The sequence below is a fragment of the Elaeis guineensis genome, chromosome 6, assembly GCF_000442705.2.
Source record: "Elaeis guineensis isolate ETL-2024a chromosome 6, EG11, whole genome shotgun sequence".
NCBI lineage: Eukaryota > Viridiplantae > Streptophyta > Magnoliopsida > Arecales > Arecaceae > Elaeis > Elaeis guineensis.
The window spans coordinates 97893351-97915126 of record NC_025998.2 but is presented as its reverse complement, the minus strand read 5'-3'; the positions used below and the strand labels follow the sequence as shown (position 1 = coordinate 97915126).

The 21776-nt window shown below is 37.3% G+C and overlaps 1 protein-coding gene across 6 annotated transcripts in view; it reads left to right on the top strand.

Annotated features, from left to right (window-relative positions):
* Positions 1-7497, top strand: part of LOC105035219 (probable polyribonucleotide nucleotidyltransferase 1, chloroplastic) — a 180824-nt gene extending 173327 nt beyond the window's left edge. For 3 of the 6 annotated variants that reach the window (XM_073259588.1, XM_073259586.1, XM_019847267.3), the window contains 2 exons: positions 6307-6840; positions 7133-7497. In XM_073259588.1, the coding sequence (XP_073115689.1) occupies positions 6307-6717 (411 nt within the window). In that variant the 3' untranslated portion in view covers positions 6718-6840; positions 7133-7497. Of the gene's footprint in view, positions 1-5110; positions 5448-6306; positions 6841-7129 lie in introns of those variants that run through there. The other 3 variants (XM_073259589.1, XM_073259587.1, XM_073259590.1) reach the window with 3 other exon arrangements.
* The last annotated feature ends 14279 nt before the right edge of the window (positions 7498-21776 follow it).

The window sequence follows — 21776 nt, the reverse complement described above, 5'->3', positions numbered from 1 at the left end:
CAAACCACCCATGCCATCCTCTTTCTCCTCTGGTTTTTCTATCAATAATCCAGCAATTTTTGACTCTCTTTTCTTATCATATGGGGTGGCAACTTTATATAAGGTAGACTAGGTCATAAGATCTAGTCTAACAAGGAGTCCATGGGGCGTCCAAGAGTTGGACGCCCCTTGTCTTTTAATTTTCGTGGAGAGCCTGATAACAAGCATAAAAGGGCGACAAAAAAGAAGGGATAAGCATGGAGGAAGTGGGCGCATGAGAAGAAAGAAGAGTTCTTGTGGAGAGGGACTCTTTCAAAAAAGAAATGAACCTAAACCACTTTCCATAATAAACCATATTACTTTCCATATTGAACCAAATCAAATCCGATCCAAATCTCTAGAATAAGTGGTGTGAGATTACTTTCCTTAAACGTGGATATCACATAAAAATTATCTGGAATTAAATGTGGCGTAGGCTTGGAGTTTCTTAGGTGGCGCAAGATAAGAGATGGAATCTTAGTCTAACTAGGATTCTTATGTAGACTAGGTCAAGCTCTTTGAATCTAATCCAAATTAATTGCAACCTAATTAATGGTGATCCTAGTCCAACTAGGAGTCCAATTAAATCAGATTAAACCATATTTAATTCTGATTTAAATTCTAACTTAATTAGAAATCAGGTGCATACAAGTCCTAGTCGAACAGGGACTTGTTCTCCCTTGCAACTGACTTATCCAATAAACCAATTAGACTTAATCTAATTAAATCCAAACCAATTCTAATTGAATCAAATTCAATTAGACTTGATCTTAGCCCAAGTGCTCAATCAGATTGAGCCAATTAGCTATCCAATTGCTAATTGATCTTCCTGCAACACTTGCATTAGGTCAAACATCAATCACATTGATCGTTTAATCTTAGAACGATTCTCAATCGTCGATTAACCATCTGATTAGGTTACAGCCTCTTATGTGTGTGACCCTATAGGTTCGAACCTAAGTTGGTAGTACAGGAATCAATTTTTGTACCAGTCGAAGTAACCATCTAGCAATGGTTCCCGACGTCCAGATAGATCGAATGTATGCAAAGTAACATTTTAAGAATCCTGATCCATGGTTACCGTATAATTCATCCTTTTGATCAATAATGCTCAAGACGACTTCGAGTATGCTGTCAACATTCATATAAGTCATCTCTATTGTGTCTCAAAATTTTGCAAATCTCGTGACTCCTCACGAGGATTATCCAGGCCTAGGTTTTGCTAAATTGAAATATAGCGAGACATTCTCTTCCTGAAGTTAATCAGGAGTGGTCAATCCCATCTTGACTCACACACCGACTTCACAAGTACTTGACTGTATCCAGAAATCTTTCGAACCTATATTAAAAATACAGGCAGTCCGGCACCAAAGCACAGTGAGTTGCTTGCAAGTCACCGCGGTGATCTCAGGTCGGAGGGACACTTATACCCATTGGCCTTAGCTAACTACTCTTGATAGTAGAGTGTTACATTGGTCATGTTCAATGCAGATGTACTCCTACATCTCACCTGGATGCCATACCAGTGTCTCCACACCACTTGGTTACGAGGACAACCAACGCATATGGCATACAGCGACCTGCACTTGATAAGTTATCGTCTTTGTTAATAACTTATCATTTGGTCGTGAACAATTTAAGAAGTATCTGATAAATTCTCCTTTATCGATTGATTGTGGTTCTAAGGATTTCATCATAATTTAGGAGTTTATTTAAGGAAGATAGAACTTTTATGATGAACCTGCCAAATAACTATTATTATTAAATAATTCATATACTAATTCCAATCATCTACCACTTAGATGATTGGCTTTAGGACACATTTTCCAACAGGCTGCACGCGTGAAAATGAGAGGAGAGAAAGGGAATGCATCCAAGGGTTGGGCGCGCACGTTGGGAATCTCTCTCCACTCTATCTTATCCATCTTTCCTTATCTGCTTTAAACGTTTGAATTTGATTCAAACTTGAAATTTAAACCTCGATTGAGACTGATTTGATAAGGTGGTTGTGGGGCATTATAAGGGGAATTTCTTCTCACATGGAGAGAGGAATGAACGCCATTTTCACGGACGCGAAAGAAAAAAATTCTTCTGTGCCTCCCTTCCCACGTCCCCTATCTTGACGCCACAAAGAGAGAGAAAGAGAGCCTTTTCTCCTCCTTCTTTTCTTGTGTGCAGGTGTTCACACATTTTCTCCCTCTTCATTTGATTCAAACTTGAAATTTAAATCTAGATTGAGACTGATCTGATAAGGTGGTCATGGGGCATTATAAGGAGAATTTTTTCTCACATGAAGAGAGGAATGAATGCCATTTTCACGAACACAGAAGAAAAAAGTTCTTCAATGCCTCCCTTCCCGCACCCTTTCTTGATGCCACAAAGAGAAAGAAAGAGAGCCTTTCTCCTCCCTCTTTTCTTGTGTGAAGGTGTTCACACTTTTTCTCTCTCTTCATTCTCTTGTCTTCTTCGTTGGATCTTCTGTGAAGGAAAAAGACAGAAAGAAGAAGATAGATCCAACTGTAGAAGATGAGAAACCTGCAAAGGGAGCTAGCATCCTGGTGGTTTCGGAGGCTCCTGATCGAAATCAGCCTTATGTGGATACCTGTAGAGGTCGGATGCATGTGCGGCTTCAAGAAATCTTGAAGACATCCACGGATCTCAGATCGCGGTGTGGAACTACCCACGCAAAGATATAAGATCAGATCTTATTCTTTATGTTTCAGATTTTCAGATCTCTAAATCTTATTTCTCATGTGAAGGATCTTGTTTAGATGTTTCGTACATTAGATCTAATGCATGCTAATTAGATTAAAAGGAGTTTTAATTCGGTTTGTCACTATATTTTATTTTTAAAATCTGCATGCATGAAAACACTGGCCTGACATAATAGAGAGAATGGGAGAGCGGGGGAAGGGAGGGCGGGGGAGAGAGAAACCCCAGCATTGTCTTTGCCACCGCCTTATCCATCGCCTTCATTGTACTTCATGTTCGCCTTCATTGCCTTTGTCGCTGCCCCGTTTTTTGGTCCCTTTATGTGAAAGAAACCCTAGCACTGCTCGAGAGTGCGAGCGTGCATCAAGACCCTTCGGAAATCATTGAACCATCAGTAGGGCAGAGGATCACAAGCCAAGGTGGGGGTGCATCCTATTTAACCTAATGTGCTAACCAGGGGAATTGGGTTCGGCTGATTTAAGTAGACGGGTTAACTAGTGGCCCTTTTAATTAGGTTCGTCCTTTCTACTGAACCAATAGGGCAAACCAAGATGGTTCACGATTGGTTCAATTCGGTACGCCTTGAATCGGGCGATTCGAAGCGATATGGTGTACCATCTAATTTTGGCCATTTGATTTTGAACAAGTATTTGACATGTAATTTGTTGTTAATTATTTGGACTCTTTGTAAACATGAGTTTGAATCTTTTTTGCCACCTTGTATCTTCATGAATACTTCGGCTTTGGAATTCTATAACAAAATGATTTTTAGTGAAGTTCTGCTCAAGCATTTCATTGATAATGCCCTTTTCCATTTTTAAAGTTATTAGTTTCCTGTATATCCTTTAATTCTTTGATCATGGTTGAGGTTTCCTAGCTGAGCTTTGTACCTCACATTATCTTCCATACAATTTCTCAGAATGATTAACGAGAGCCCTAGTGGATCTATTTTATGAAATGGAGGCGATCTTTTGATGTTGCCTTTGGAATTAATAATTATTGAACAGGCATATGGCAATGTCTCAATTTGTTTTTAGTTTCATACATCTTTAAAGAAACATTGTTGTTTATAAAAGATATTACTTCCATTTTTATCTGAGAGTTCTGAAACTAGCTTAGCACAAAATGTGAGAGAGAGGATCTAGAGAACATCAGAAAACCAGGAAAACTTTTATTAATTTCCTATACAATGATCCATAGCATATAGTTTTATGTAAACACACAAAATTGCTGAAATTAGAGTCTACAAAATGCTTCCAACTTCAATGAGGACCCAGGATTTTACCAATCATGGATAGTCAGGGTAGAAATAAAATCCTAGAGTAATATAATATCCACTAAATATTAACTAAAATAGGGTGTCAATTGTAAGAATACTTATAGATTTGTCTTGAAAAGCTTCACACCACAATCTTTCTTTATCCTAGCTGATTGCATGCCCTATTTATATGTAGGGTTCTAATAGAAATTTTCTTTTGAGTCCTTTACTTTTCTATATATTCCCAAGGTCAAGGTTTGAACTGCTCATACCAAGACTTGTACGGGTATTTTATTAGGTGCCGATACTATGCCAACTCTTGGGATGATCTTGCATCCTGGTACTGTATTGGGGACAATCATATTTCTTATAATGTTCTGCTTCTTTTATTTTTGTTACTCACATTTGAATTATTTATTTTTTTATTTTCAATTATTTATATTGTTTTAAGTTTATTGGTTTGTATTGCAATTTATTTTGTATTTCCTTTATTGTTCTATTTTCTTTTTTATTAAATTCATTAGTAATATTTTTGACTTTGTAGTTTTTGCTATATGTTTTAGTTCATCATCTTTTGATCAATTTTTCTGTATTTTCATTTTCTGGATTTTTGTTATGAATTTGTATCTCATCTTTTATAATTTTTAATTTAATGCAGTTGTCTTTAATATTCCTCTCATTTGTGCATGCATTGCATGCATTGACATGTGCCCTTTTGCTAGTTTGCATGTGTATATTGTTTTTCTATGTTATAGATATATAGTACATCACATTGGCTTATCAATTGATAGACTTGCTTGAGTTCATACTGAAAGGATTAAGTTTTCAATCTTACTAGTTTGATTCTTGCTTAATTATATATCTGCATGTTTATTGTTTCTTTATATGTTATAGGAGTAAATCTTTTGCTATGAGGTCCTTGCCATGAATTGATGAATTCAATTCCAATTTTGGTTTCTGCATCTCTTGTTTCTCGAGCTTAAGCATTATTTATGAGAGTGTTTGGGGTGCATTCCTATGTTGCCTATGTATTTGCATCCAGCTCCTAGGATGCACATTGGATACATATCCGATTTAGATACACCTCAGATACCTGGACTATTTTTTTTTTTTTTCTTTCAGTTGCAGCTTTTAGAATTTGGCAGAGGGTTCTCTTCCAATGTTAAATTCAAACAACTATTGTAATGTTAAAGGTTTTTCATAGCTTGGGAAAGAATTTAGGTACTAAAATAAATTTTCAGTACGTCGCTCTTGTAAAATTCTTCAGCTCATTTGGAAGATTGAATGAGAAACATGCATATCAGAAGACCTTTTTTATGACCAAGAACCTCCCCTTTTTAAGCCAAGGGGTATGACCGCTCTCTGCTAAGCTACCCCTTAGTTGATGTATTTTAGAAGATCTTAACAAATAACATCTATTATGTTTTCTTTTATACAGTATTTAAACATCCAATATTTTATTTAAAATTATTTTTCTACATATCCCTGTATCTTCTTTACCCCTCTTGTCATCCAGATCTAATCCTCATGTCTATCCATGCAATGCTGCATTTACTCGAGCATACTTATGGAGTGTTCAGGGCTATTATAAGCGCACATACTTTCATTTATCGGACTCTTTTGTTTATACATGACAAAACTCCAAGTATGTTATAGACTGCTAAGGGAGCATTGATGATTAAAGGAAGTTAATTTCATTACTAGAAAGAACACGCTGCCCTTTAACAAATGTCTGATGGACTACCAATTGAGAATTCACATTATAATGCTGTGGTACTTTAAGTGTGCACTAAGCAAATGCTGAGCATTTCCTTTTAAAGCTCAATTATTGTTTCTTGATGAAATAGACCTACAGAACACAAGCTTGTTGTAGGAGCTTTTGAGATTGTTTTTCAAAATTCTACTGTTCTGCTTTTGCCTATTGTTTTCTTATACTCTCTCTCTTACTAATGCCCTTCTATTTTTCATCGTTTTGGAAGTCTACACTTTTGAGTTTGTGTCTACTGGTCAATGTCTAACCTTTCTGTGCGTGTATGTGACTAATCCTTCTGCTGATCGTGCATGTTATCCTTGCATCATGAGCATAATCCAATAAATACTTCCCATGCACTCTATTGACGTCGGTCAGGACCAATTCCTACTCTTTCAGTTTTAATTTCCTTTTGGGATACGGACATCCTTGTTGCTGCTGAATTTAAAGATTGGTTTAAACAGATGTCTGGCCCCAGTAATCTTCAAAATTTCCATCAATTTCATCAGTAAATTTTGTTCATCTGTTTGCTTTTTGAATTTCTAACTGTCATGAGCTTCTGGGCCAGATAAATGAAAGGGGTCAACTCCGTTTAAGCCATCGAGCTCTGCTTCCTGATGGGGACCCCGAGAAAACCAGCAGCAAGCAACAAAATAGTGGCACCATGAAAGAAAATATCCCTCCCCAACATCAACCTTCTAAAATTACAGCAAAAAAGCCTTTAAGAAAAGGTGAAGGTCAGCAGATTGTACAGTCATCTGAGAATTCTAAGGTGGATAAGGTTCTCCCTAAAAAGGTGACATCTCCATCTGCAGATACCTTGGAGAAAGAAAGTTTGACTGACAGAACCCAGGAAAAGGGTGTGAAGGGATTAGTTAGCCCTGTTAAAGGTGGGCCATTTATCAACAAAGAAAAGCAGAAGAAGGTCCTCAACAAAACAATTACTGGGATGTCTGCTTCCAAAAATGGAATAAGTTAATGGAGGAGCTAAAATTGAGTGATGCATTTCAATAGACTGAATTCAGGGCCAAACTAACCTCTTTTTCCAGGCTATGGAAGTGAAGGACGGTGGAGGATCTCATGATGCTGATGGATAATCCAGGTTTGTGTTTGCCTTTATTTTCAGGACAACTTACATTTGGCTTAGCACCAATTAGGGAAAAAAAAAAAACATTTCGGTTGTCATTTTGTCTGTTATTTTCACCACTGGAGGCTGTTAATTTGGTTGTCCATAGTCTCCCCTGGACTAGCACCGCAAGCTAGCAGCCCTTTCAGAGAAATAAATGCTCATCATATTTATTATTTTATGTTAACTGGATATCTACTTTGTGTTTACATTAATAAGACTGATCTCCTGACGATCCATCATTTATTTTTTTTGGTTCTTTTAGCAGAAACTCATTCTTGGTGCGATTCCCTTATTTCCTTGCAAGCTCAACTGCTTGTGTGACGGTCATCTACAAATGAGAGGAAGACCAGCACTATGTAAAATTTTGTGATTCTTTTCTGCTGGCGTTTGAAACCGGTGGCTTCATTCACATTGCTAATAGAACATTTAGTATTGTTTAATTATTTATCTTTTTCATTTTAGGAGAGATCTAGCTACATAAGTGGCTGGATTACAAAATGTTTTTAATGCAAGTGGTGTGCAGTGATCTATTACAAAGTGTTTGTTGTATCTGATCTGCCTATGTATCTGCATACCAGCAAATGCCAATATATCTGTATACCGGCAAATGCATTTTGGTTTCTTCATTCATTTTTTTTGTTCAATCATAAGAATGTGTTAGAAGTTTCTCATTTACAAAGAGGGCATAGCATCTCCTAAATTTTGGCATGCTTTTTGGGGGAAAGCAAATTTATGCAAGTTGGACCATTTTATATTCTAAACTTGTGGGGTAGGTTGTGTAGCTAGTTATTTTGTTCATGCATTGTGAATCTAAATTTTAACCTATACCAATAATGTGATGTGACATAGTTGGCTAACTTATTATGTACCTTCTGTTTCGTATGAAGAATAAGTTGGAGGAAGGATGGATAGAGGAGAGAGGATAGAGGGAAGATCGGTGAAGGAGAGAATGGATAGAGATCCATCCATTTTTATATGTTTGATGAAATATGGAATGATGGGTAGAAATAATTTTTTCGTTTATTTAGTATAGGAGGAATGAAAGAGAAGATGAATAATATTTGTATGATATTTTATTAAACTATTCTTGATAAAAAAATATTAGTATTATCAATTTATAATATTTATTTATACTAAATAAGTAAGCATCATATAAATTTATAATCTTTATAATTTATAATTATATAAAAAAATATATAAATATTTAATTTTAGTTTAGTTTAATTATATAAATGATTTTACAAATTAATTATTGATGAATATATATATATATATATATATATATATATATATATATATATATATGCCTAGTTAATTTATAATTTAATTTAAATAGTTAATTAATTTTTATATAAATAGTTAATTAAAAATAATAAATATAAATAGAAGAATAGAATATAATTTTAATTATTTAACTATAATTATGAAAATTGTGTACTAAAGTCAAAATAAATAGTAATGAAATTTAATAGTGTGTGTGTGTGTATATATATATATATATATATATATATAATATATGAAAAAGTGAAGAAGTATTATAGATTTGTCAAAAAAAAATGAGGAATAATTTTATTATTGTAGAAATTTATTCCCACGGTACTCCAACTATTCTTTTTTAGGAGGATATATTGATGTGCCAAGGTAGGTAGGCTGTCTCTCTTCTTCATCCATCTTTCTTAGATTTTTTTGAACTAAATAATAGTTGGAGCTCATGTATCCTTTAAGCCGTAACTATTCTCCTTATGACTCCAACCAAAGAGGTGGTCTCTCTAGAAGAACAACCATTTAAGAAATGAAATTGGTATTGCTTGTACACTGTAAAACTCTTTTAAAGTTTTCTGTCACAGTTGATTCGTTCAGAATACTCTTTCCCTAAGTCTGTTCTTCAACTAAAAATGGATCTATCTACCCAAGATAAAATTAACTATTCGATTGATATAGGATGTACTAGTTCTCTCTCTCTCAGAGAGTCGTGCTCTAGATTACCCAAAAGGCAAGCCTTCATGTGCACCTCCTGGAAGAGGAGAGAATTCCCTCTGATATCAGAAAACTGTGACCAAAATTCATTGTGAAGGGGATACCTGGCCTAATGCACGGAAAAAGTTACGTGGACAGTAAACGGTCGTTGGTTCCTCGCTTATCAGCTCTTTTGTTCGTTATTTTTTTCTTTCTTTTTGTTTTTGAGAATAAAGAAACTTGTTTACAAATTTGTGTATTATTTTTCATAAAAAGCGTAATATTCCATACCAGTTGGCCAACTGATGCAGGTAAGTGCAGGATCAACAAATAAGAGAGCCTGCATTGTTCTTAAATGCAAAGTTGTGTTAATATTGAGCGAAGTTGTGCAAACAATATTCGCGGAACACGTTCCTTCTCTCTCCGAGTTGCTAGTCCAGTGCTGTGATGATAGTTGTCAATCCTATTTGTGCTAGTGTTAGTGAAAAACAATAGCTAGATTGCTCAAAAATTGTGCAGAGTTGCCTTCATACTAGATCTATCATGCAATTTACCTACTCCGTATATGTATAAATTAATTAAATAAATGGAGCAATCATTGTTCATAGCCTGTGCTAGCTGTTCTCTACCTACGATCACTACCTAGAGTACTATGATTCAAGACGAGACTCTTCAGGGGCTGGATAACACATGAAAACCCAGCAATATCCCGAACCTGTTGGCTTGGACTTGTTGCCTTTATCTGAATTCTCATGAATCATCTGAAGAATCCTTTGCTCGAATTCATTGTGATTTATGGGGTGCAACTCCATTTATTTGATTTCAAAGGCCTTATTATTATGTTAATTTTTTTTTAATTGATGAATGTGCAATGTTCAAATGGTTCTTTCCTTTAAAATACCTCAGATTTTTTATCATGCTTCATCAATTTTCATATGTTTGCTCAAACAAGATTTGATAAAAATTTAAGGATTTTCCATTCTGAGGGTGGTGAAATTTTAGATAACAAATTCTTGGCATGCATGCTTGATCATGGCATTACCATCAAATATCTTGTCCGTGTACCGTGGCACAAAACGGTCTGGCTGAAAGAAAACATTGGGATATGACTGCGGTTGGCTTAAACATGTTACATCATGTTAATGTGTCTACGATGTTTTGGGTTGAAGAATTTAGCACTGCAGATTAGTCGATTAATTATCTCTCCTCAAGAGTATTAGAAATGATGTCTCCACACAAGAATAAGACGCCAAAATATGTGCAATTGCGTGTCTTTGGCTACCAGTGCTTTCCCGTGAGTCTGAGATTATGCCAAGTCAAAGTATGATCCTCACTCAATTGCGTGTTTCTGGGATGATACAAGGGATACCTGTGCTACTATCCTACCAAGGGCGTGTCATTTTTGATGTCACAATGTTCCCATTTAGATTTTCAGGAGAGCTAATTTCTATTTATTAAACTCACATTGACTTGTGTACTCTTGGTGAGCATTTGTTTCAAGAAATTGATCAAAGTTCAGTGCCTTACGCCATCTCACCTTACAAACTAATATAGATTGACCTACTTACTAAAGGGTTAATCCTAGCTCTTTATGTCTTCAATCCAAGCAAATTGAGTGACGTCACTCGAATTATGGCACCCCTAATTAGTGTAATGGGGAAAAGGGGAAGAAGCTGGAAAATAAGGGCCTGGATGGCACGAGAAATTATTAGGTAGAACACACGTCAGCCATTCCTAGTTCCCATCAAATGCTAACCATTCTCCGTTAAATGCCAACCATAGGTAACTATGGTTTAATCGAGAAAAAAAAGCCACTAAGTGCTTTTGATTGTCTAATAAGAGCCCGTTCCTTTATGGATAAATATTATTAAAAAATTATTAATTTTTTTATTGATCAATTTATCCATATTCTTATACTTTTAAAAATGGATAAGTTACTTTTCGTAGATAGTATTTATTCATGAAATGGAAAAAAAAATCTTATCCATCTAGAAGTTGGCAAATCATTTTTCTATCAGTAAAATAGGTATCTAATATTATTTCTAAAATGCCCCATCCTCATTTTCAATATCTCCATCATTTCATACTCAATGTTGCTGCTCTTCTCTGACTGAGTCGATGTGGCGGATGAGCTAAGGCTTGGTGGCTTGGATCGGGTGACACATTGGAGTAGGTAGGCATTGGTCGAACTCGAGTAACTACAAAGAAGGTCTGACCATCTGAGAATAAGGTCGGGGTTGTCCAGTGGGAGACCCTCCGATGGTTAATTCAGTAGCAGTCAGAGAGGGAGAACAATAGAAGAAGAAGGTGGTGAGGATGAGAGTCTCAAGTTGAGAAGAAAAAAGTATCTCCCTATTTTTCCCTTTGTCTCTCCTTTTACAGAATAGAGCCTGCCAGGCAGTTGGCATCTATCGGTGTTGGGGTCATGGCTGCAAGAGCCAGGGTAGTGGACACCACCAGAGTTAGAATAGTGGCTGTCAGAGCCAGAAGAGTGGGTGTTAGCAGGTTGCCATGGGGCTTGCCACCCATGTCTGGAGGGATCGTGGGTCTACGTAGCAGAATGCTAACCCAGTGAGATCCATGCACTAGGTGCTCCAGGGAGTGTCCGATCTGGGAGACGGCTTGTAAGGAATCAGGACTGAAATAATATGAGATCGGTAGAAATTCGATGATGTAGACATCGCTGTGCTATCGATCTCATATAGTGATTGATTAGGTGCCGATATCTGTGACACTATTCGGATCATATGATATTGCTTAGATCACATGCCTTGAACTGCCAAGTCATAACGTCAAGTATCTGCCACATCTTTAAAAATTAGATTTATCATCGGATAGACCAAATATGGTCTGACACTTGCCCCCCACTTCTCAATCTGAAATATTCATACTGGAAAGTAGTTCATTGATCGGATCTTACAATTGCATGCTGAAGTAAATTTTTTCGACATGTTAAGGCTTTGTTGGTGTGGCTGAAATAGCCGAATGCTCCCTTGGATGTTGTCTATTTCGAGAAAGGTGCCATTGAGTTCGGGAGCATTGCTGATTTGCACTGGATAGTTATCGAAATGGTCCTTCAGTCAGTGTCTACAGTCATTGGGTACTCTTGGGTCCGACCATTGCTCGGTGCTTGTTGCCCAGCTATGCAACCCAAGAGAGGGGGGGGGGTGAATTGGGTTTCTAAAAATTTAAACTTAACTTACAACTTATGAAGAATATTTAACAATAGCAAGATAAGAAGAGTGTAATTGATGCAAGAGTAATGGTTGGTGCTTGAATGCAAGAGAATAAAGAAGTTTAAAAGGAGAGCAATTAAGCACAACACAAACAAGAGGATTTATAGTGGTTCGGTGCCAACCTTGCACCTACATCCACTCTCCAAGCTCCTACTTGGGACTTCCAATCCACTAAATTGTATTCAACCTGAATACACTCATCGAAACCTCTGACTCTAGCTATTCCAAGCTAAAACACTTGTTTCTCGGGTACAAGCCAACCCAATACAATCCGATTTAAGGTTTGGATCAACCTTCCCATGTTTTGGAACCTTTCCAAAATAAAAAATAATGACTCAAAAAGAGTATTACAGTTAATAGCACAGAAATATAAATGAAGCTCCTTTAATGAGTGAATAAGATATTAAATACACTTTACACAATTTGAAGGAAGCTCTTTCTGATTTTCTCAAGGTAGTTGGAGACTTGAATGAGCACTTGAGGAGTTGGTGAACTTGAATTAAAAGCTTCTTGAATGCTTTAAGTGGGCTCTTACTTAGGGTTGAAAAGAATGCTTGAAGAACCTTTTTCAAATCTCTTTCTTCTATTCTTCTTCTTATTGATTCCCTCCTTTAGGTTCCTTTATATAACTTCAAATAATGATGGAGAGTAATCTGAGCTGAAATAGAGCCATTAGAGCACATTAAATGAGCATTAAATATAATTGAAACGGGTTAAAAACTAGCCGTTGCGAAACTTTTCCGTCACAGGGGTCGACTCATGCTTATAGGTCGACTCATAGGGTCGACCTCTGTGGAACAGAATAGAAAATGACAGTTCTGTAATTTTGGCCTGCGAAGCAGCAGAGGTCAACTCATAGGATCGACTCATGCCAAGGGGTCGACCCATGGGATCGACTCATAGAGAGTGCCAGCCAAAATTTTAGCATGCCGTTCAGCCCTTTAAGCCCTGAGTCGACTCATGGGGTTGACTCAAAAATAAAAACTTGATTTTCTTACAAAATACACTTTCAAAAATGTTGAAATATCCTCCAATAGATTGTACGTTTTCAGTTCTTGCTCCTGAGGCTTCTGAATCAGATCTTGACAAAATTATGATTTTACCTCTGAGATGCAATAAGTCTTTTTTCAAGCCAAAATCATTAGTAATCTCCTCAAATACTTTGTAATCATCAAAATCAATTCAAGGAGCAACAATCTCTCCCTTTTTGATGATGACAAAATATTTGAGCAAAAGCATATAGAAAATATTGAACATTAATTTCAAATTTATGAAGATGCATCACTTAGATATTATTGTCAAGTATTGGAATGAAATGCATCATAATCAGTTTAAAGAGAAAATTGAAATTTACTTATAACTGCATTTGCTTGGAAAGAAAAAAGGCATGTGACACATGTACCCATTTGCTTAACAATTTACTTAATGTTCAATCTTTATTGCTCTTATTGCTCCACCTCAATCTCGATGCTCTACTCCACCTTTTTGACAGCATCAATTGAGATTCTGTACTTCCCCTCTTTTTTTTGAATATATTTTCTATTCTTTCCTTTTGATGGGATCAATTTTACTTCTTTAGCTTTTTTCTTTGATTGCTTGTTTCTTTATTGCTTATTGTTTTACTCTCCCTCAATATAGCAATCGTAAAAGATATATCAATTTGCTTATTGAAAAGATATTGCTATTCAAGTATTTCAGAATTTAAAAGTAACTCCATTTGGTCAAAGATATTCATTGAAAGTTAAAGTGTATATATATATATATATATCCAAAAGATGAGTGAGTACAAAGATGTTTCAATATATAAGTGTTGACTTAGAGTACAAAAGACATGGATAGAAACTATCCAAGAGTCAATCAGTCAACATTGCATTACATGGCCTACAAGATAGATCCTAGACAAAAACTCAAGAGAAGACAGACTACACTGGAACTAATAGATATCATGACCGGATGGATCGGAGTCTGATGAATCAGAGATGGGGTGAGGAGATGAAGGATCATGTCCACGAGCTCGACCTCGACCGCATCTACCTCGACCACGGGTAGAGGTGTCAGCACGAGTGGAGGGGTGAGTGAAGGAACCAGATCTAGGGTTTCAGGGTTAGATCTTGAAACTTTTTCAAGATCATACAGCGGAAGACTAAAATAAATCAAAATTTATTTTCTAAGATCAAAAAATCCCTAGATCTAAGATCCTATTACATGATTATTATATAGCATTAAATCAAAAATTAAAATATATATAAATATAGTATGAACTACATGTTGATCATATCAACATGTTTCTATACTAGCTACATCTAATATATGTATTAAATAATAGATCAGATCTATTACCTTGCAAGTTAGACGCTCTAACCTCGCTGATCCGGGCTTAAGGATGATGTTGCAAGCCACACACACATCCGGCCTCTAGGAGTCATCCACACGAGCCCACGAATCTCGATCAGAAGTCCTGCTTCAGGAAATCAGCACAGTATGCTAGTACTGCGCTGATCCTTCTTTGATGGTTGATCAGGTGCCTCCTTCTTCTTGATTTGGACTCTTCCAAAGATGGAAAGTAGAAGGAGAAGTTTCAGATCTGAGACGCTCTCAGGAAACTCAAGATGGAAGGAGGAAAGATATGAAAATAAAAACCCTAGAAGAAGACCCTCTTCTTCTTCACGTTTTTCTCTCTAGACACCCAAACTTGCGTCTTTTATATATCCACGACCCAAAGGTATTTCTCTATGATTTTTGGATGGCAGAAAGGCCTCTCAAATATCTATCTCTCCTTCAAATTTCACAAAGAAACTCGTCTTATATAGAGAGATATGATAGAGTCCTTGTCTAGGTCAAACACCTAGTCAAGGCTTATCCAAACATGGCAAGTTAAGGGACGCCCAACTCTTGAGCACCTCCTCCATATTTTTGTGCATGGATCACCAGAAAAGGGTGTACAATGTAAACCCTAAAAGCCACAAAAATTTCAAAAAAAATTTGGATAAATTCGGTGCAAAATTGAAAGAGTTTGGATTTCTAAAACTCTATCTCATAGAATTCGAAATCCAAACTTATTCCTTTTAGATTTGATCCAAATCACCTTCCATGTAAGAAAGAAGAGAGGAGACCTTTTGTGAACGTGGGAGAGATCTGGGAGAGGGCTTTTGTCGCACAAAATAAGTGGAGATTGGCGTTGAATAAGAGAGAGGGCGTGGAGAAGGTTTATGTGGCGCAAGGTGGAATCCTAGTCCTACTAGGATTCTGTCTCATAACTTGTTTTAATTTGGTTTCCCAAACCAAATCAAATCAAAATTAGATCAACCCAATTAAAATAGGTCTTAACCTAATTAAGAACCTAATTTAATCAGATTAAATTAGATTTAAATCTGATTTAATTTTCTAATCAAATTAGAAATTAGATTGACCCAAGTCCTAGTTGAACTAGGACTAGTTTTTCCTTGCACTTGGCTTATCCAATAAACCAATTGGACTTGATCCAATCAAGCCCAAACCAAATCTAATTAAATTATATTTAATTAGACTTAATCTCATCCCATTGGCTTAATCAAATTAAGCCAATTAGCAATCAAATTGCTAATCGATCCTCCTACAACACTTGCACTGGGTTAAATGTCAATCGTATTGATTATTTAACCCTATAATGATTCTTAATCGTTGATCAACCATCCGATCGGATCATGAACTCTAATGTGTGTGACCTCATAGGTCCGAACCTAAGCCGGTAGCATAGAAATAAATTCCTATACCAATCGAAGTGACCATCTAGCAATGGTACCCGACGTCCGGATAGGTCGAATGTGTAGAACAACATCCTTAGAACCCATGCGGATATAGTTTTCATATAATTCATCCCCTTGACCAAAATGATCATAGGACACCCCAGAGCTCAACTGTCAACTCTGATCAGGTTGTCCACATTGTATTTCAAAATATCAAATCCATTTGATGGATTACCCTTGCCAAGGTTTTGCTAAATTGAAATACAGCGACTCATTCTTCTCCAACTCTTGGAGTGGTCAATCCCATCTCGATCACACTCTGACTTCACAAGTACTTGACTGTGCCCAGAAGCCTTCCATCCCTGAATTAGAAATTCAGTTAGTCCAGTACCAAAGCACAGTGAGTTGCTTGCAAGTCACTGAGGCCATCTCAAGTCTAAGGGACACTTATACCTATATCCCATCAGAGACATTCTCGACAGCAGAATGCTCTGGAGTTGGTCACGTTCAATGATGATGTACCCTTACATCTCACTTGTATGCCATACCAGTGTCTCCACACTCCTTGGTTAAGAGGACAACCAACCCATATGGCCTACAGCGACCTATGCTTGATAGAAGCTGTCGTCCTTATTAACAGCCTATCATTTGGTCGTGAACAGTTTTAAGGACTAATCGATAAATCCTCTCTTTATCAAACTTAAATAGTCCTAAGGACTTCATCATAACAACGGAGTTCATTAGAAGATGAAAGCTTATGATGAAAATGCCAAATATATTTTATTTATTAACAAATCAATTACAATACTTGGTTGCTCAACCGTCAACAGCTTGACGATTGGCTTTTTGGGACACATTTCCCAATAGTGAGAAGATCCTGAAGGCTGAGAAGCAAAGGACTGAGCTACAAGTGAGAGTCTGATGGTGTCCTGATGTGTAGTCGTTGATAGCACCAAAAATAACTCTACTCACTACGTAGGTAGGATGAGTCAAGATCGTATCCTCAGGGACCTTGGGATAAGTTGAGATTGCAAAATAAAAGAAAGAAACATTATTTTTGATTTAAAAAATAAATTATCTTAAAATTGATGTAATTAGAAAATAAAGAGCTCGGGAGTTTTGAATTAATTTTGCACTAGTAGAGTTGTATCTCTTTTTCTTTTAATTAAATAGATGTGATTAATCTTAGAAAAAATATCTATCTTTTCTCGACACGCTCCGTACCCGTAGATCACGGCGCATCTCCAGAAAGTACTAGGTTAACAACTCTTCTTTCCTCGGCACGCTCCGTATCCGTAGATCACGGTGCATCTCCGGAAAGTAAAAGTTATTTCTAATATTAATCTAACAAGAAAGCATAAATAAAAGCATATGAAAGGGAGCAAATAAAGAACTCATGATAATTTAAATAAAAAGCATAATTTTTATTGCATATAAAGAAATAAAGAAATACAGGAAAGTTTAGAATAATAAACCATCTCTGTGTCGTTACAAAATTTTTTCTCTACTCCCGAGACTGCTAGCCTAGCTGCTCATGAAGTAGTCCCTTTCTATTCCTCTATGCAAGGCTCTAGAAGAATTTCTGGGCTCCCCCTCCAATGGGAGTGCAAAAGCCTTTTTATAGGTGTTAGGAGGGAGGAGTTTTATATGGTTTTCCAATGTGGGACTAAAGAAAATACTAATGACTAAAAAAATGGATGGATGAGATGAAAAGATCATAAACAGATAAAGAAAATACAAATTTTTTCACTTGAGGTATTTCCAAATAAAAATTTTTTTCCTTTAATTTGCTCGCCGCTGTGTCTGCCATGCCAAATTCTCCCCGCGAACCCGCCATCCCGCGTGCCTGCTGCCGCGCCCACTGTGCGCGCGCCTGCTCGCGTCCGTCCGCCCGCGCATCCGCGCTCACCCGCGCGCCCACGAGCTCACGCCGCGTCCACCCCGCGTCCACTTGCGCGTCCAGGAGAATTCAACGTGAAACCACTTTTTCATATTCCAAAAAGAAACTTTTGTTTCTTCACAATGACATCTATATCCTTTTGGATTCCTTGTATAGTATCTTCATTTTCTATAATACCGTATGCATCTTTATTTTATTTTAATTTTATTTTAAGTTCAATTTTTTTCAAATTTGAATCTTTTTGATCTATGAATCGGACTCTTTGTATCGACGATTACCTTTCCTGTAAAACATAAAAAGAAACATCAAATTTTTAATAAATAAAATAAATTAAATATAATTTTCTGCTTTAAATGACTTCAATTAAGTGTTTATCATGTCCAGAAGGTTCAAAGCTCTCGAAACAGATTGTAGCAGTGCAGTGAACTGAATGGAAGCATGCTCACTAGAGCCCCTGATCTCTCTCCTCAGAAAGTCAAAACTACTCTCTAAGACTCCTCGCAGTCTGGCTGCCTCCGCAGATAGGTCTGAGATCTCAGTGATGTCCTCATGCGGCTGTGGATGGGTTAGAGCTAACACTTGCCTCTGCAAGTCAAATACTCTGCTAGTCAGTCTCACTATACAACCCTCAAGCTGCTCGATGCGTACTGACTGATCAGAAATCATCTGAAACACAGTGGAGATGTGGGGGATCAGTGTCTGATCAGATACATCATGAGATGTTGATCTCTGAGCAAAAGCTGAAGTACCCAACTGACGTGATAGTATGGAGGCTACACGCTGAGATATCATCTCTATCTGATCATCAGCCAATCTGATCTCTGAAGGATATGCTCTGCTGTCCGGCTGCTGAATTGAAGTGTGCCTCCTCGCAGACTTTGACGGCCCAGCCTCATGGTCAGAAACAAACTGAATATCAGAAGATACAGCCTTGTGATCACAGAGAGGTGATGATGGTCCTTCCTCCTCTGCTCTGTCCTTAGCTCTTTCTTTCACACCTTTTGTCCAATCACCATCAGTCTTGAAAAATCCCATGCGGTGCAGGGTATGGCAGTTGATAGTGTCGGAGTGAGATAGCCTAGCTACTGCCTCCCCCTCAAAACTAACTCCAAACCTCCTAAATACTAAAGTGAGAGCCATACCGAAAGGCAAATATGCCTTGGACCTATTCAAGGTCTCTCTCATAGCCTCAATCATTAATGCCGGGAGGTTCAGAGGGGTTTGAGTAATAACATGATACATAATGCAGATGTCTCGATCAGAGAGGAGATCATGTCTACCACTTCTAGGAAAAAATAACTTAGTTACCATTTGGTGTAGCAGCCTCATCTCAATAGAAAGAATCTTAGCCTCTAATTTGTTTAGGCTTCCAGTGAAGGTTCTTCCTAGAATAACATTTATTCCCTCCTCCTTAACTGGGAGTTCCATATTTATGTATCCCTCACAGGGTAAATGAAGAATTTCCCCCAAGAGCATAGGATCTAGGCTAATTTCTATATCCTTTACTGTGGATTTTACTGTTTCATTGCTGTATCCCAAATTCAGATAAAATTCTCTAACAAGATCCACATAGGTATTTTCTTTTAGGGAGTAGTAGAATTCCCAACCTTGGTCCTTAATTTTTGATCCGATAGAGAACCCTTCCTTTTCAGAAAATCTGAAATCATTGTTGTTGTTCCCTAGATTGATTTTGATGATTACAAAGCAGTTAAAGGGGTACTAATATTTCTCACTTGAAAAAGCCTTTTTTGCTCCTCAAGGGCAAAATGGTAATTTTACCAAAACCCTGATTTGATCATATCAAATGATAGAACAAAAGATTTGTGATCCAATGGTGAAAATTTTATTAATTTTGGACTTGTATGTTGAAAGATATGCATGATTGAAAATCATGAGTCGACCCATGAGTCGACTCATGGCACATGAGATGACTGGCACGCTGAATTTTTTGGCCGGCACAGACTTGGCAAATCCTATGAGTCGACCCATGAGTCGACCCCCAAGGCATGAGTTGACTCATGAGTCGACCTCTGCGGGTCTTTTTGCCAGTTTTACAGAACAATGAATCATGTTCTCTTCTGTGACGTTTTTCCACAGAGGTCGACCCATGAGTCGACCCCCAGGCGTGAGTCGACTCATGGGTCGACCCCCAGGCGTGAGTCGACTCATGAGTCGACCCATGTGATGGGATTTTTTCACAACGGCTAGTTTTTAACCCATTTTAAGTGCTTTTAATGCTCATTTAATGCGATCTAACAGCTCTTTTTCAGCCTAGAATGTTTCCCTCTATTTCTTAAAGCTATAAAAGGAACAAAAAGGTGAAAAACAAAGCAGAGAAACAAAGAGATTTAAAGAGCATTCAAGAGAGTATTGAAGAGTATTCAAAAGAGAGAATTTGAAAAAGGGTTTCTCAAGCCAACTTTTCAGCTCTAATCAAGAGCTCATTCAAAGCTTTCAAGAAGCCTTCAATCCAAGATCACCAACTCCTCAAGCACTCAATCAAGTCTCCATCCACCTTGAGGAAATCCAAAAAGGGGCTTCTTCTTTTAAGTAAAGTGTATTTAAAGTTATATTCGCTCATTGAAGGAGCTTTTCTTTATGCTTAAGTGTGCTATAAATTGTTATACTCAGTTTGAGTGTTTGGTTTTGTTTTGGAAGGGTTCCAAAACAAGGGAAGGTTGATCCGAACCTTAAATCGGAGTGTATAGGGTTGGCTTGTACCCGAGAAATAAGTGAACTAGCTTGGGATAGCTAGAGTCGGAGTTTCCGACGTTTGTATTCGGATTGAATACAAGATTAGTGGATTGAAATTCCCAAGTAGGAGCTTGGGGAGTGGATGTAGGTGCAAGGTTAGCACCGAACCACTATAAATCCTTTTGTTTGGTGTATGTCTAATTGCTCTTCTTTATTCCTCCATTATTTTCTTGCATTATTGCTCTTGCTTTTAGCCTTGAATTAATTCTACTCTCTCTATCTATTTAGCTTTATCAAATATTTCTCATAAGTCATTAGTTAAGCTTAAAATTTTTAGAAACCCAATTCACCCCCCCTCTTGGGTTGCATAGCTGGGCAACAAGTGGTATCAGAGCCCGGTGCTTTAGCCCTTCTTTGATCTAAACAATCAAAGAGCCAAAGATCTATGGCAACCCACGTCGGCACTTCTCTGTCGAGGGGCAATCCACCAACCGACCTCCACTTTTCAATGGGTCTAATTACACCTATTGGAAAGCTCGGATGAAAATATTCATACAAGCACTCGACTATGATATGTGGAGTATCATAGTGAACGGTCCTCACATACCCACTAAAATTATAGATGGTGAGGAATCAACCAAACCCGAGAAAGAATGGATGAGGTTGATAAGAAGATGGCCCAATTAAATGCTAAAGCAATGAATGTTCTTTATTGTGCTCTTGATGCAAACGAATTTAATCGCATTTCTACTTGCTCATCTGCTAAAGAAATATGGGATAGGTTAGAAGTAACCCATGAGGGAACCAATCAAGTAAAAGAGTCTAAAATAAACATGCTTGTGCATAAATATGAATTGTTTAAAATGGAGCATGATGAGTCCATAACTGGTAATGTTTACTCGCTTTACTGATATCATTAATGGTTTAAAGAGTCTTGGTAAGTCCTATACTAACAGTGAGCTTGTGAGAAAGATTCTCAGGTCCTTCAAGAACTTGAGAAGCTAAAGTGACTGCCATCCAAGAAGCTAAGGACTTGAACATCTACCCTAGAAGAGCTTCTTGGATCATTGATGACTCATGAGCTGAGCATGAAGCAACATCAAGAGGAAGAAGTCAAAAAGAAAAGAACCATTGCCCTCAAATCCACAGCTCCACCAGATGAAGAAACTGATGACACTGAAGATGAAGAACAGGATGAAGAGATGGCACTCATCACCCGAAGATTCAAGAAATTTTTAGAAAAAGGAAACAGGGGATGAGAAGAGGCCATTCACAAAAGGGAAACAAAGCAAAGAAAAAGAGAAAGACCAACCCTTATCTGCTACGAGTGCAAGAAGCCGGGACACTTCAAATCCGAATGTCCACAACTGAAGAAAGGTCCCAAGAAGTTCAAGAAGA